This window comes from Danio rerio, chromosome 5, assembly GCF_049306965.1.
Source record: "Danio rerio strain Tuebingen ecotype United States chromosome 5, GRCz12tu, whole genome shotgun sequence".
Lineage (NCBI taxonomy): Eukaryota > Metazoa > Chordata > Actinopteri > Cypriniformes > Danionidae > Danio > Danio rerio.
In genome coordinates, this window is record NC_133180.1 from 35,495,001 (window position 1) to 35,510,606 (window position 15,606).

The 15,606-nt window shown below is 33.3% G+C and overlaps 1 protein-coding gene and 1 long non-coding RNA gene across 17 annotated transcripts in view; one reads left to right on the forward strand and one right to left on the reverse strand.

The window, feature by feature from the left end:
* LOC141385846 (uncharacterized) overlaps positions 1-15,606 on the forward strand; it is a 143,233-nt gene that overhangs the window by 51,349 nt on the left and 76,278 nt on the right. The gene's annotated exons all lie outside the window — the stretch shown is intronic.
* arhgef28a (Rho guanine nucleotide exchange factor (GEF) 28a) overlaps positions 1-15,606 on the reverse strand; it is a 137,438-nt gene that overhangs the window by 42,958 nt on the left and 78,874 nt on the right. For 2 of the 16 annotated variants that reach the window (XM_009301598.5, XM_073952345.1), the window contains 10 exons: positions 14,648-14,843; positions 12,388-12,502; positions 9,333-9,419; positions 8,441-8,483; positions 6,964-7,065; positions 4,585-4,708; positions 1,256-1,391; positions 975-1,030; positions 705-765; positions 444-576 (listed from right to left, as the gene is read on the reverse strand). In XM_009301598.5, coding sequence (XP_009299873.3) covers positions 444-576; positions 705-765; positions 975-1,030; positions 1,256-1,391; positions 4,585-4,708; positions 6,964-7,065; positions 8,441-8,483; positions 9,333-9,419; positions 12,388-12,502; positions 14,648-14,843 — 1,053 coding nt within the window. Of the gene's footprint in view, positions 1-443; positions 577-704; positions 766-974; positions 1,031-1,255; positions 1,392-4,584; positions 4,709-6,963; positions 7,066-8,440; positions 8,484-9,332; positions 9,420-12,387; positions 12,503-14,647; positions 14,865-15,606 lie in introns of all 16 variants that reach the window. The other 14 variants (XM_017356269.4, XM_073952344.1, XM_068218238.2 and 11 more) reach the window with 7 other exon arrangements.

The window sequence follows — 15,606 nt, forward strand, 5'->3', positions numbered from 1 at the left end:
TAAAATATTTCATTTCAACTGGCTTTTTTGTAACTCAGCAAAAAAACTAAGAAACAAAGGGTTACATTGAAAAACAAAACAAAAAACAATCTCTGTCAAAGGCATTCATCCCAACCACATGCCCATCATTCTCCTACTCTTTTCAGATGGGATGGTGGGTCAAACTTTGGCCCGCGGACCCTACTTTAGGCATCTCTGGTCAATAGTATACAAGTTTAAACTATTCCAGCCCATTTGCACCTGCATTTAGTGTTGTCCACATGTGATCCAATCAACAAAAACACATCTAAAAATACTGTGTGTATGCAAAGTCTAATGTGCAGATTTGTTTACTGTAGTAGTATATTTGAGACTGAGAACATCACAGGATATGGATGATTAATGTATATGATTCATGTATGTCTATTCGGGTTGAAAAATACTATGTGGTTAGCATTTTGAACCTTTCAGTGGTTAAGGGCACACTTCTGGACAGAGGACAAGGAAGAGGAGCCGAGTCTCGTGATGTCATCACAGGGAGAGAAGCAGAGGTAGAGATCTGAAGGGACGACGATGAACTCTCACGCACAATAAAATCTAAATACAGCAGGAAAAAGACCAAAACAAAGAGAGAAGATTACATGTAAACAACCTGATTGATTGACTCAAAAAAAAAACTGATTGATTACCTTACATTACCTTACAACACAGCATGTAATACTCACTTTGAGGAAGAGAGGCTGTCTTGCTTTTTACTGTCATCACTGAATATTTGTCTTGAGGTTTCTGTAAAGGAAAGTGTTTTTAATATACTATTAATAGTTTAATAGACCGATTGCCAGAATTGTATATTGTAAAAATGGGGCTCATCTAAAATACTCTGCACTTTGTGTCTGACCAAACATGGGCAAACGTGTATCTATCTGTGTTTAAATATTAAACCTAGGCAATCTATCAGGCTCAAATGTTGTTTTAGAGTGGAAAAAAAAGTCTACCTTCAGGCATGGCGTAGATGAGTCCTTACAGCCCTTATGGACACTCACTGCACAGTCTAAGAGGAAAGAGAAAAATAATCAAATTTAAAGAAACAATATGAATATAAAATGTACATAAAAAAAAAACACATTCATGTCTACCACTTTCAAATAGAAAAGTTTTTAAAGTTTTACCAAAACAATTTATTAAAGGAGTCCGCAAGGCTGCCATAAACCCATTGCATCTTTTAAGATTAGTAAAACTGCAGTTTGATTATTTCTGAATTTTGTTGGTAACTTACGTGTGCAATGGACAACCTCTTTCCCTGAAGCTGGCTTGCTGCAGATCTCACAGAGTGTCGACCCCAGGACAGATCCCGCTGTGAACTGGTGTCCGTTGACCTGCTTGTCTTTGGTCTCTTTCTCTTTTCCTTTCCCCTTGAAAAACCAGGGGAAAGCCATCAGATCACTGACAGTCCTCATCACCATCTGCTACGACTCCATGCTAAACCCCACATTTTCATCAATGATTTCTGCTTGTGACGTTAGTCTACAGATGGCATGTGTGTGTGTAGCGAAAAAAAAAAAGCCATGGGAGAGCTTTCTATTAGTAAAATAGTTACATCCAAAAGAAGGTTTAATGATTAATAGACTCCTCTGGCTGTTTTTAGTCTGACAATCAGTCTTTACTGTTTCTCTTTTTCATCCTTCCTATTAAAGGAGGCATTGTGTGTGAAATAATCTAAATAATTGTTTTTTATTATATATATAAAAAAAACTTCAGCTCTCCTGTGAAGTTTTCATCTTTTTAAAAATATTTCCCAAGTGACATTTAACAGAGCAAGAACATTTCTCACAGTATTTCCTTTTTTCTGGAGAAAATCTTATTTCTTTGGCTGGAACGAACGCAGATTAATTAAAAAATATATAATTTTAAGGTCAATATTATTATCCTATTAAGATTTTTTTTGCCTTACTAATCTAACTTGTAGGTATCTCAATTAACTTAATCAAGCCTTTAAATTGCACTTTTAGTTTAATATTAGTATCTTACAAAACAATAAAATGTTATCTTAAAGCAAGTGCTGAAAAAAAGCTGAATGATAAAAAACTTTACTTGTGAATAATTAAAAAAGCAACAATATCGGTGTAAATTGTTAAAATAACTATTGCTCACATTTACTTATTACAATGTCTTTAAACATTTAAAACTGTGAATATTGTTAAATGTGAATATATAGGATTTACATACAGTTGAAGTCAGAATTATTAGCCCCCCTGTTTATTTTCCCCCTATTTTCTGTTAAACAAAGAGAAGATTTTTTTTTTATAGATTTCTAAACATAACAGTTTTAAAAATATTATCTCTAATAACTAATTTATTTTATCTTTGCCTTGATGACAGCAAATCCTATTTATTTAATAGATAATTTTTCAAGACACTAGTATTCAGCTTAAAGTGATATTTAAAGGCTTAACTAGGTCAGTTAGGTTAACTACGCAGGTTAGGGTAATTAGGCAAATTTGGTTTGTTCTGCAGACAACTAAAAAAAGAAATTGCTTAAAGGGGCTAAAAAGAATTTTGCCCTAAAAATGTTTTTAAAAAAATTTAAAACTGCTTTTATTCTAGCCGAAATAAAACAAATAAAACATTTTATAGATAAAAAAAAATAGTATCGGAAATACTGTGAAAATTTCCTTGCTCTGTTAAACATAATTTAGGAAATATTTAAAAAATAAAAAGTAAATAAAAGGAGGACTAATAATTCTCACTTCAACTGTATATAAGATGAAAAATGTTGTTGATTTACAATGACTTATCCGTTTTGTTTTGTTTTGTTTACAAATACTATAGAGCACATACTACCCTTAACATGACTGGGATCAATGCTGTGTTGTTAGTGATTTTCAAACAGTTACTTCATAATATTTGATATTAAAATTAAAATGTGACTTCTTTTCTCCAGCCTTTAAACATTTAAAACTGTGAATATTGTTAAATGTGAATATATAGGATTTACATACAGTTGAAGTCAGAATTATTAGCCCCCCTGTTTATTTTCCCCCTATTTTCTGTTAAACAAAGAGAAGATTTTTTTTTTATAGATTTCTAAACATAACAGTTTTAAAAATATTATCTCTAATAACTAATTTATTTTATCTTTGCCTTGATGACAGCAAATCCTATTTATTTAATAGATAATTTTTCAAGACACTAGTATTCAGCTTAAAGTGATATTTAAAGGCTTAACTAGGTCAGTTAGGTTAACTACGCAGGTTAGGGTAATTAGGCAAATTTGGTTTGTTCTGCAGACAACTAAAAAAAGAAATTGCTTAAAGGGGCTAAAAAGAATTTTGCCCTAAAAATGTTTTTAAAAAAATTTAAAACTGCTTTTATTCTAGCCGAAATAAAACAAATAAAACATTTTATAGATAAAAAAAAATAGTATCGGAAATACTGTGAAAATTTCCTTGCTCTGTTAAACATAATTTAGGAAATATTTAAAAAATAAAAAGTAAATAAAAGGAGGACTAATAATTCTCACTTCAACTGTATATAAGATGAAAAATGTTGTTGATTTACAATGACTTATCCGTTTTGTTTTGTTTTGTTTACAAATACTATAGAGCACATACTACCCTTAACATGACTGGGATCAATGCTGTGTTGTTAGTGATTTTCAAACAGTTACTTCATAATATTTGATATTAAAATTAAAATGTGACTTCTTTTCTCCAGCCCATTATGTTCACACTTTTTTAGTTGTAGTGCACTGATATCATATTGGGCTTTCTTTTTTAATTTTATTGCAGGAGCTTTACATATTTTTCTCCCTCTGTTGTCCTTTGATTGCCATCTTTTGTGTGTCTATGTTACCTTCTCTTCGCTCTAAACAACAAGTCGATGTTATTGAATTTGCTTCATTGGTCGCGATAGTGTCCAACTCCTCCCCCTCTTAATAGCTTTATAATAGATCTCATGTCATTTCTTTCTCTAGAAAAGATTAAATATTCCATTCAAGGCTCTACTGACAAATTTGATAAAACTTGGATCCCCATTCTAACTTTTTTTGACCCTTTGACCTCATTGGATTCTGACTGAGATTGTCAGGGGTAAACTTGTCTTCGAGTTGCACTGTGCCATCTTGTTGTCTGAGTGATGTCCCTGAATTGTATTTATGTTATAAATATCTTTCCTCCTTGTTTACATCTATAGAGCATATATTTTAACATATAGTCTCATTATTTATTTTGTGCACATTTAAAAGAGCCTGTGTAGTTTTATTATTTGAATCTCATTCCTCCCGAGGGGTTTGTGGGTGGGTGTGGGTATGTAACGTTGGATAGTTATAGTTTGAATTTAGGCTTAAAAGAAACAAAAAATGAAAAATGCAGACAATCTGTTATAGTGTCAAATATATATTAAAAAATAAAAAATAAAATAATAATAACATTGAAATGTGGACCTTTTACTTGACAAAAAATTGCTTATCATCAATGACGAAAACAGTTTAAAGATAAAACTGAAAACGTTTATAACATTAAAAGTATTACTACAACATCCCTACATCTTCTTGTTACAATACAATCATATATTGCTTGTATTTCATGTACTGTATGCAATATTTACCTTGTTCTTGTTGCGAGTGCTATACATTCGGCTCTTTATGAAGCTGAATGTGCGGCTGACTTTGTACTTTTCTGACTCTGTTTTGGAAGGGATGATATATTTATCCCATTCTTCTTCCTCAATCCTGTAACACACAAGCCCACATCCAATAAATCACACTGTTCATTACCGCAAACACATGCCTGTCCAGTGAGTGTTAATGAAAACACAGCTCTCACTCAGACCACGATGCAGCGCCTCGGTGGTTTCATTAATGCATTTGTTTCAAGCCAAGTCATGCATTCTTTTCCAGGCTACAGGAAAATTAATAATTAGTCATCACCCTCTGTGCCACAACTAGGACATTCCACCTGATCGGTGCAGGCATTTTCTGCATTACACACATTCCTGATTGGACGTTTCTGCTTGGTGGGGGGTGAGTTGTGAGTTGCGACAAACAAAAAGGTTATTACAAATTTTAGTGTCGACAACTAGGGATGGGCGATACCTTGCAGTTTGTCAAATACCTGTAAACATTCTTCGTGTGATAATAACAATAAAAAATATATAAGCTGTATATACCACCAGTCATGGTTTCATATCACAAAATGAGAAAAAAAGTATTTGATAATACTATAAAGTGATAAAAGCCAATTTGATTAGCAATGCATTATAAATATGCTTTATTCTTGTAAAAAAAAATACCCAGGACGACTGGAAGAGCACAGATAAACTATACATTCTCAAAACAATGTGTCTTTGTGTCCATGTTTGATCCCGTTAATCTTTTCTATTATCTTTTCACTCAGCTACAATGATAACTAGATGCCTTTACTTCTGTGATGCATATGTGGAGCTTTCCGTATGAATCAAGCAGATATTACATGATGTATGTTGGCTTAAACGTTGTTTATTTGGGCAGATAGTATTTATCCTTAAAGATACAGGATTTTTATTTTTGCCTGTTTGTTGTTTTTTGTTATTGTTGTCTCTCTATTAATTTTACAAAGCTCCCACTCTTTGCCAAATTTCCTGACCTACACTGACTAAAACGCAGAGCTTCCATGACAGATAGTTGAGCAAGGCACTTTTATGAAAATAGTTCTGAGTTTAAAATTCGATTTCTCGTGAATTTAATAACCAATATGATAGAAACGTTAGATAGTTTACATCAGGTTTTGAAAAGAATCATTGAAACAAGAACGTTCATTCTAACACCCAGTTTTTGAAATGGTCATTTTGTGGCCAAAGCTCTTGAACATTTCTAGTATGTTTTCCTTAGATAACAGGTGCAGCTTGGTGGCCTTATTTGACTTATATGTGACTGCCAGTTTAGGTGTAAATAAAAAAAAAAAAACTAACCAAAAAAACCAAACCAACAAAAAATAAAAAAATAAAAAAATTGAAACTTAAATGGAACACAAGTTAACAAAAAGATGAATATAAATAAAAAGGCACCAAAAATATCACCAATATTGCTTGCTTTTAAATAATGAATTCCCTTACTTTCAAATTCTGGAATAGACCCCTTTAATTCAATAATATTTTAGAAATTCTATGACCATCCTTGATATATAGAGTTGAAGTCAGAATTATTAGCCCCCCTGAATTATTCGCCCCCTGTATATTTTATTATATTATTTTACAGAGAGAAGATTTTTTTAACACATTTCTAAACATAATAGTTTTAATAACTCATTTCTAATAACTGATTTATTTTATCTTTGCCATGATGACAGTAAATATTTGACTAGATATTTTTCAAGACACTTCTATACAGCTTAAAGTGACATTTAAAGGCTTAACTAGGTTAATTAGGTTAACTAAGCAGGTTAGGGTAATTAAACAAGTTATTGTATATCAATGGTTTGTTCTGTAGACTATTGATATATATATATATATATATATATATATATATATATATATATATATATATATATAGCTTAAAGGGGCTGATAATATTGACCTTTAAAATGGTTTCAAAAAATTTAAAACTGCTTTTATTCTAGCCGAAATAAAACAAATAAGACTTTCTCCAGAAGAAAAAGTATTATCAGACATACTGTGAAAATGTCCTTTGTTAAACATCATTTGGGAAATATTTAAAAACGAAACAAAAATTTAAGGGGGGCAAAATAATTCTGGCTTCAACTGTATATATAAATAATTATCTCTTATTAGTAAATGATGGCAGTAAACACCACACATAACATAGTTTCAAGTCTATTTCGCCCATCCCTACAAAAGTCAAGTCACAGCATCATTGCGCAAACTTTATGAAGCATTAGATGTGATTTCATGCTAGAGGGTGGCAGTGCGTTCTGGTTAGGTTATTAAGAGAATCATGCCAAGAGTGCAATGGGGTGTTTTTGTGGTCTAGAAGTCTCTGCATTGACATACTCTTTGAGGAACTCTGAGAGCGTGAGATGTTGGAGCGAGTCGGCCAGCTCTGCACTGCTTTCATCATCAGCCGACTGAGCTCGCCTGCGAAACCTTAACTCCCTACAGAGGGACAGCACAACACTCTTCATGTAGCAGATACAGTACATGCATTTTCATTTAATGCGCACATACACACACTGTCCCTGGTGGGGGCGCTATTGAGCTGTGCTGTGCTTTGAATTGAAAAGTGAGAACAATATCTGGGATTTAAAAAAAAAAAAACACTTGGAAATAAGATGACAGTTGAAGATGATGATATACAAGATGTACATTAAAGAAAAGGAATCATATTTTGTCTGCTTCAAAATAAATGTAGAAAAGTTACATATTGCATGCAAGTCTACTTTCTAGTTTCCAAAGTATTTTGGGAACAAACATGTCAAAATATGGGTGAATAAAGTGTGTGTGTGTGTGTGTGTGTGTGTGTGTGTGTGTGTGTGTGTGTGTGTGTGTGTGTAATTTTATACTGTATATATACATATATATATATATATATATATATATATATATATATATATATATATATATATATATATATAGAGAGAGAGAGAGAGAGAGAGAGAGAGAGAGAGAGAGAGAGAGAGAGAGAGAGAGAGAGAGAGAGATGAATAGACAGACAGACAGACAGACAGACAGACAGACAGACAGACAGACAGACAGACAGACAGACAGACAGACAGACAGACAGACAGACAGACAGACAGATAGATAGATAGATAGATAGATAGATAGATAGATAGATAGATAGATAGATAGATAGATAGTTAATTATAAAATTAATAATTATTAATGGAAATACGAATATAATATAAAATGATAATATAATAGTAAAAAATAAACCACATGCATTTTCTTTTTACAGTCTGTAATTCAATTAAAATGTATGTCAATTCTACATTTTGTTTCAATATATTTGTATTTTCTAATAAAATAATTATGTTAAATTATTACAAATGTGTAGCTTTAAACCAGGTTTTAATGATAGAAGTAAAGTAGAAACATTAAAAGTGACAATTAGTATTCTTGGCTGTGATCCTTAAATAGAGTTACTGTATTTAATATGTTATAAAATCCTTCCAAATATGACTGCCACGATTTTTGATATATAAACTATTGTTGTCATGAATGGCGCTTTAGTGGGTGTCTTTTAGAAATAATCATGGTAAAATTGCAGTAGTTAAATTAAAAGTAAATGCATAATTATTTTTGTTGAAAAAAAAAAAATTAAAGGCTGAATTTGTAAAATGGCAGAGGGGGTATCAATACTGGGGGCCAATTCATTAAACACCTGAAAAAGGTGTCAAATTCTTTTATATATAATATATAATTTGTTGGCAACCTTGTTCTCAGAGACACTGGAGAGCTCAACAATATTAGATTTTTTTAAATAAAATGGATGGATCAAAGCAGATGACACTGTTAAAAGTCTTCTTACCTTTTCTCTTGAGGCTGTTCTGATGTGCTGGAAGAGCGGTGCTCTGTGGAAAAGAGATTATGGATGTTAATTTAAGGACTTTATATGTAGTTTTATTTTTACTCCTCCTGACAGGCCAACATATTGATGGCTTTAGAAAAAGAAAGAAGAAAGCAAGAAAAGAACAGTAATTTAGAAAAATGGTTCCTCATCGACTCCAGAAACACATTCATCTACTGATGACACCATCCTTCCTTTTCAGCAACATCTTATCAAATAATGATGAAACCCCCCGAGGGTGAAGGCAGATGCAACGCAATTAGGCTTCCACAACCAGCAAGCAAAGCCAAGGCATCACGCATACAGTACACACCCATTAATATACAGTATGTAACAAAAATGACTTATTTACTAAAACTATAAAACAATTTGGTAACTGAAACAAAAAAAAATAAATGCAAAAATGAAAAAAAAACTAAATAACAAATAGTGAAATGCATATTAGAAAATAAATTACAAGTATTAAATATAATCAAACAAAGTATAAATAAATAGTTTAAATATAATTTAATCAAATATTTAAAAAAATAAATATTAAACAAAAATGACTGAATCTCATGTTAAGTCTAAGTTAAACGCTTTAAAAAGTTATGCCAAAGTGCTAAAATTACTGAAACAAAATGAAAGCTACACAGAAATAAAGTTAAAAGGACATTAGTACTAAAATGAAAAGTGAAAAAAGCTAATTATAAATATGAATAAATTAGATTTAACAAAATATTTTACCAACACACAAGCCCAATCTTTTTTTCCAGGCATTCACTTTCACCCACATAAACACAGCACTGATGTATGTGGTTAGTGTGCGGCGCAACAGGCGGCCGAGCGGGCATACATGCGTGACTGTACTTACTAACAGGGTTGAACAGAGACAGAGATTTAGACAGAGACAGGGCGTGTAGAAGAGACTTGCTGCCACTGCTGCTGGAGAGAACGCCATCTACAGGACACAGCGGACATCACACTCACTACAGCCAGCACTAATCTACACATTCACACTGAGCTGCTTCTCTTAATGGAACAACTTGCAGAAATTATCAAGTGTTATGGCTAAACAGACAAACACAGGTGATCTGATCCTTTACATTTAAAAGTCAAATTTCCAAAAGGGAAGTGATTTTTGTAGTGATGCCATTGAAGAACCGTTTTGGGATCCCTTGAGAATGTTTCAGTGAACCGTTCTTAAAATTCGTTTATGATTTTCTTAACCTTAAAAACATTTTAATCATCAAAAAATATTTATTGAAGAATAAGAAAATTTCGAGAAATGGAAAGTTTTGTAAATGGACTCTATGCAGAGCTAGAGTTTTAAAGCCAACTATCAACTTTTTCAATTTTGTTATGTAATTATAATACATTCAGTTAAACAAACTCCAGCATTCATTTAGTTGTTCAAGCGTTAAACGAGATGAAAGGCCATTGTAACCACTAGCGCCGTCAGTAGCAACAGGCTAACGAAGAAAATTCCATTGAAAATACAGGGGTTAAATAAACTATCAAATTTTAAAGATATGGCGTAGGGGAAATGGAATCTAATGCAGTGCTTCCAGTCCGATCTGAAACCCACTTCATATTGTATATCTAACAGGCAGTGAAGATCACTGATTTTTAAAGAAATCAGATCTTAAACGTGACAATATTGTAATGGAAAGACAGTTCACTGGAAACCCATGGGATGCCTGGCTGAAAATGAAAAGCATATACAACATTGGATGTGGAAATGGAAATTGTTTATTAAATGTTAGATGATCTTCATGGATATATTTTTAAGAGTACTTCTAAACAGTTACACTTATTACACTTTACCTTATTAAGCTCTTTCAATTGTATAAGACACCTTAAAAATGCTGTTGATCAGATCACTTGGTTTTGAATTTATTTGTTAGTATTGTGTTTCTATCACTACATATCTGTTAGTGAAGATTAAACATGCTTCTAGCAACATATTTTACATCATTTAGAGCCGGAAATGAATGATTGCTTTCAGAAACTTCCTAATGAACATTAATAATCTACTAAACTGGCTTGGATTAATATAATAAAGGAGGCTAGATGAGGCTGCCAAATGAAATTCAGGACATTAACTGCCACAGAAACTGGTCATTACTGTAAAATTCTCAGATTATATAGATGATAATAAATCCAGATTATTTGAGGGTATTTTACACAAGCTAGATTCTGTACTTGCAGCATTTGAAACATTAAACAACTGACCTAAATTTAATGCAAGCTAAATATTGTTTATTTACTTCAATTCCCATTATACACAATATAAAAGTAGGCCTGTTTCACACATCCCATATGTAAACAGTGCATAAGTGAAGCAGATGCATGATGAACAACAATGCATTGTGCCTTTACAGTGCAATGCAACATTAGCCCACTAATAAAGTCCACTGAAAGGAATGAATTATAATGAATAAATTCAAGAAGGGAAGCTGCTTTGCTGGTTGATAAATCTCTCATTAGATGTTCAACTTCTTGGTTAGACCCTGTCATATTTAAGTATTTGTAAGTATTATTAAGTATTTTAAATGTCAATTTAACAACTTAATAATAATGTAGAAACTTGTACTTGTTATTGTGTGATTGACTACAATGAATGGACACTACTACAACTGGATGCTCCCTCAAACAGTGCACTAATAAGGGTGTAGGGGACGGTTTTTGATACAGCCCTAGATTGTTGGTTCAGTTTAATTAGCAATACCAAAGTCTACAGAAGGCAAGCTTATAAACTTGAGCCAAAAAAAAATGGTAATAGCTAAAGCTAACACTCTACTTTTTAGCATATGATTATGCAGAAAGAGGCCAGTTTATGTCAATGATGTCTTCACCATTCAGATTAAACTGTTTTGTGGGAAAACAACTTAGCATTTTAAGAATCAACTGTGTACCGGCTAATCTTAAAACTGATATTTTTGGATTGATATACTTTTAGGTTGTACAACAGAAATAAATAATTTTTATCAGAGATTTTACAGATGATTTTGCAAGAGGATACGGTGTACGATTTGTTTTCTTTTTAGCTTTAGTCCATTTATTCATCAGGGGTCACCACAGCGGAATGAACCGCCAACTTATCCAGCATATGTTTTACGCAGCAGATACCCTTCCAGCTGCAACCCAACACTGGGAAACACCCATACACTCTTGCATTCACACACATATGCCACAGCCAATTCAGCTTATTCAATTCACCTATAGCACATGTTTCAGGACTTGTGAGGGAACCAAAGCACCGGGAGGAAACCCACACGAACACCAGGACAACATGCAAACTCCACACAGAAATGCCAAGTGACCCAGCCAGGGCTGGAACCAGTGGCCTTCTTGTTGTGAAGTGATCGTGCTGCCCACTGCACCACTGTGACGCCAATTTAAATACAAATAATAATCATTCAACAGAGTGCAGAACTAAAACTATTCAAATAATCTAGATTTAGATTTACCGCATTCATATGGTACTTTAATTTGTGAGCACCGACCTAAAAATATCTGATCTAATATCAGCAAATGTTCTTATCACGCTAAAAAAATAAACAAACAAAAATCAAATAGTATCTTAAATGAGTTACAAATCCTATCATCCCTTAAAAGCTCATCATGCTTAAAACAGACTAGACAGGAAATACAAAAGATGTTATGCCGTCTAAGCTCAATCATCCTCAGCACTGAGAAGAAACAGGCAATGCTTTCAGACACTTCATATGGTGACAGACCTATGTCAGAAAAACCAGCCATGTGTTCATGTGATTATCTAGTATTATTATAACCTGTAGGTTAAAATAATGACAATCACCCCAACCATCCTGTTTATTCTTATCATATCTGACTTGCCCTCCTGTCATTCGGGAACAAATGCAGGTGAAGTGAAAGGTGGAAGGTGAAAAGTTCAAGGATCTGACCCTGGCTGAGGTCGGCGGGTGGAGGATGGGCGTCTCGGCTGAAACGTGGAGGCAGAAGGCTGATTTTGGGGGAGGTGTAGGAATAGGATCGGAGTCGGACACCCTGCTCAACATCCTGGGAAAAGAAAATATGAACATTTTTGCTTAGTTTTTTAACTATAAATATAAACTATATCTGACTGCTCATAAAATACAGCTGTATTCATGTGATGTGTTCATGTGTAGCAGCTGCAGTCAGATATTTTTGCATAGTCTGTCTCACTGTAGGCAACAATGGTGTAGAGTAAAGATGCAAAATTTTGGATAAACTGAGAATCGTGATTTTTTTATTTATTTTTTTGCTTGTTTCTTTGTTAAAAATAAATTTCACAGTTCTTCTTCCTCCATGATTCTGAATAGATAGCTAAACAAAAAAAAAAGATTTGGAATTTGCTAGAGGTTTTGACAAATTTTTATATGCAGCAACCTGACTATACTCTAAATCAGAGGTGCCCAAACTTTTTCATAAGAGCCAAAAAACAAATAACATTGACAGCCGTGGGACAGAAGGTAAATATACCAAACTTTACTACGTTAAAGTTTCCATAGGTAATTTCCTTATTTCTTTCATAATATTTCAAAATAAATAGAAAACATTACTTTAAATTGACTTTTTAAGTTTTTAAATGATAACTTAATAAGAAAAAATAATCACATTTATACCACAGTGAAGTTAAATACTGAATACTCTAGTAAAGCAGAATCTGCCTTGGGCTTAATTTGCTTATTAAAGACTGCATTGACATCTATGTACATTTAGAGTGCTTCTTACACCTGTTTTGTTCCAAAACAGGGATTAAAATTATTACAATGTTGCACTTTGTTCTTGGTGCAGTTCATTTCACATGGCAAAGTTTCTAAACGGACCAAAAGAGCTAAAACAAGTCACGTGCGAGTAATCTCAACTCACATTGGTCAGAGTTCCACTGTTTTTTTCGCAGAGTCCCTTAGCTGTCATGCATCCTTATTTTAATTTATGACGATGAGCAATAAGACATTATAAGCAAAAAGCTGTGCTTTAATTTTAAATGGTGATACCCACAGACATCGTCACCAAGTATAAATCAGAGGTAAGATTCTCTCATACATAGCAGTAGTCTATTATGCATTATAGGCTTTACATTATAGAGAGAAATAACAAATAGACCAAGACTGCAAGTCGGTCTGTTTTCCAAACATATAACAGCTCTTGTTAATAGTTAACATGCTTTCCCTTTTGTATTTGACATAAAACGCTCATTTACCGGTGGGAATGACATCTCGCCCTACTCATAATTCTCTCTTCATAAAGCTGTACATATGCCTATTACATATCCATACTACACTGTGATTTAGCCAGGTCCGCATCGTATTGCTTTCTCACTACAATCGATCCGCTTCAGAGTTAGTTTCATTCAAGCCGAGACCACCTCATTTAGGTAATCTCGGACCGTTTGTTTTGGTTCGGATCCGAGCACGATTGCAGGATTCACATATGCCAATATGCACTAACTAGGGAAACGTGCCAGGTTCCAAAACAAAAGGCTAGGTGTGAAAGATGTGAATCAAAATCTGATTAATTTAAGTCATTTAATTAAAACGTTTAATTTCAGTCAGCTTTTTATAATAAAACAAAAGGTTACATTAAACTTGAATTGACAATATCAAAATATTCCCATTATTTTCCCTCTTTTCTCAGATGAGATGGCCGGCCAAATCAAAGAATACCATGGGCCGACTTTGGCCCCCAGGCCCTAGTTTGGCCATCACTGCTCTTATTTACAACACTACTATTATTTAACTTGAATTTAAATGCGTATACATATTTTTTAAAATCTCAGTCTGAAAGAATGTATCTACAAGTCACTCTTAAAAGACTTTTTATGAAACATTTTAGACAGGTCAGCATTATTAAAGAATATTCTAAATAAATGTTCTTCAAAATATTCTTCAAATAAAATTAATGGCTGTTTTTGCCACCCATTGATCAATCAATTAATCAATCAATTAACCAATTAATTGCTATAACACTCATTTTATTCAAGTGTCAAGCTGCAAAATGTAGCTAAAAGTTTTAGTTTTTTAAACTGCTCTCTTAGTTTCAAATGCAGATTTGAAAATTAATTTGTGATCATCAATGATTTAAAAAATATGCAAATTACAATAATTTAAAATTAAATTTGCATTGGGCGTTCAAATTCAATTAAATGATTAACTGCACAGCTTTAGTATAAAGGCGTACCTTTGCAGGGGCGGGGTTACAGGCAGAGGAGGCAGAGTGAGAGCGCGTGCAGATGAGTACAGGTGCGGGGCTGGACATAACCTGCTCATCTGTGCTGTCTTTGGAATCCGGTTGCAGTTGTGGGAGGGGCTTCTTCATTAAAATGTCATCATCGTCATCCTCCTCGCTGTCCATTTCCAAGGCAACCAGACTCGGGCTTAGAGAGAGGATTGGACTTCTAAAAATTCTCAACATCCACTATGAGTAAGACAAGCATCGCTTACACATTGTAAATAATTCATGCATGCTATTCTAACGTGCCGTGGTAAGACGAACTCTTTCAAATAATGGAAACATTTTAAAAACAATTCTGAGGTAATGCATAACAACTGCATTCCTTCTTTAAAGGACACATGCAAGCAGCAAACAGGGCCAGGTAACTTCATCAGTTTACCCTGGGTTTGTTTTTCTGTTAGCTTGTCTGGTTTCACAGGCGTTGGGGGTTTCGTTCCAGGAAGTAAGCAATAGTGCACAAATGTATGCTATTGTACACAAGTAAACAAAATGTCCTTAAAATGTTTTCCAGACATTGAAATCAATCAGGTTGATGGGTTCAAGTTTTCAGCAGCCAAGAATTCATTGCGCAAAACACATGTGGTCAGCACAAACCATTTGTATTCTCTCTGTAAGTAAACCTGCATTTTAAGTAGTCCAAGTTGTTTTCTTCTGTCACGCAACCTGACCATGCTGGCATCTTCCTAATAGTTTCTATGACGTATGAAGTGGGGATGTAAACAACTATTCAAACATTTAGGTTATTACAGTATATTTTGTTCTTTGAATGTGGAATTTTTTTTCAACTTGTTTTTTTACAGCAAGGCATACATTTGATCAATATAAAAAGTATAAAATCTGTTTTAAATAAAGCTCTTAAATATTTTATTTAGCAAAAAAAATCTTTATAAAGATGCATGTTCACA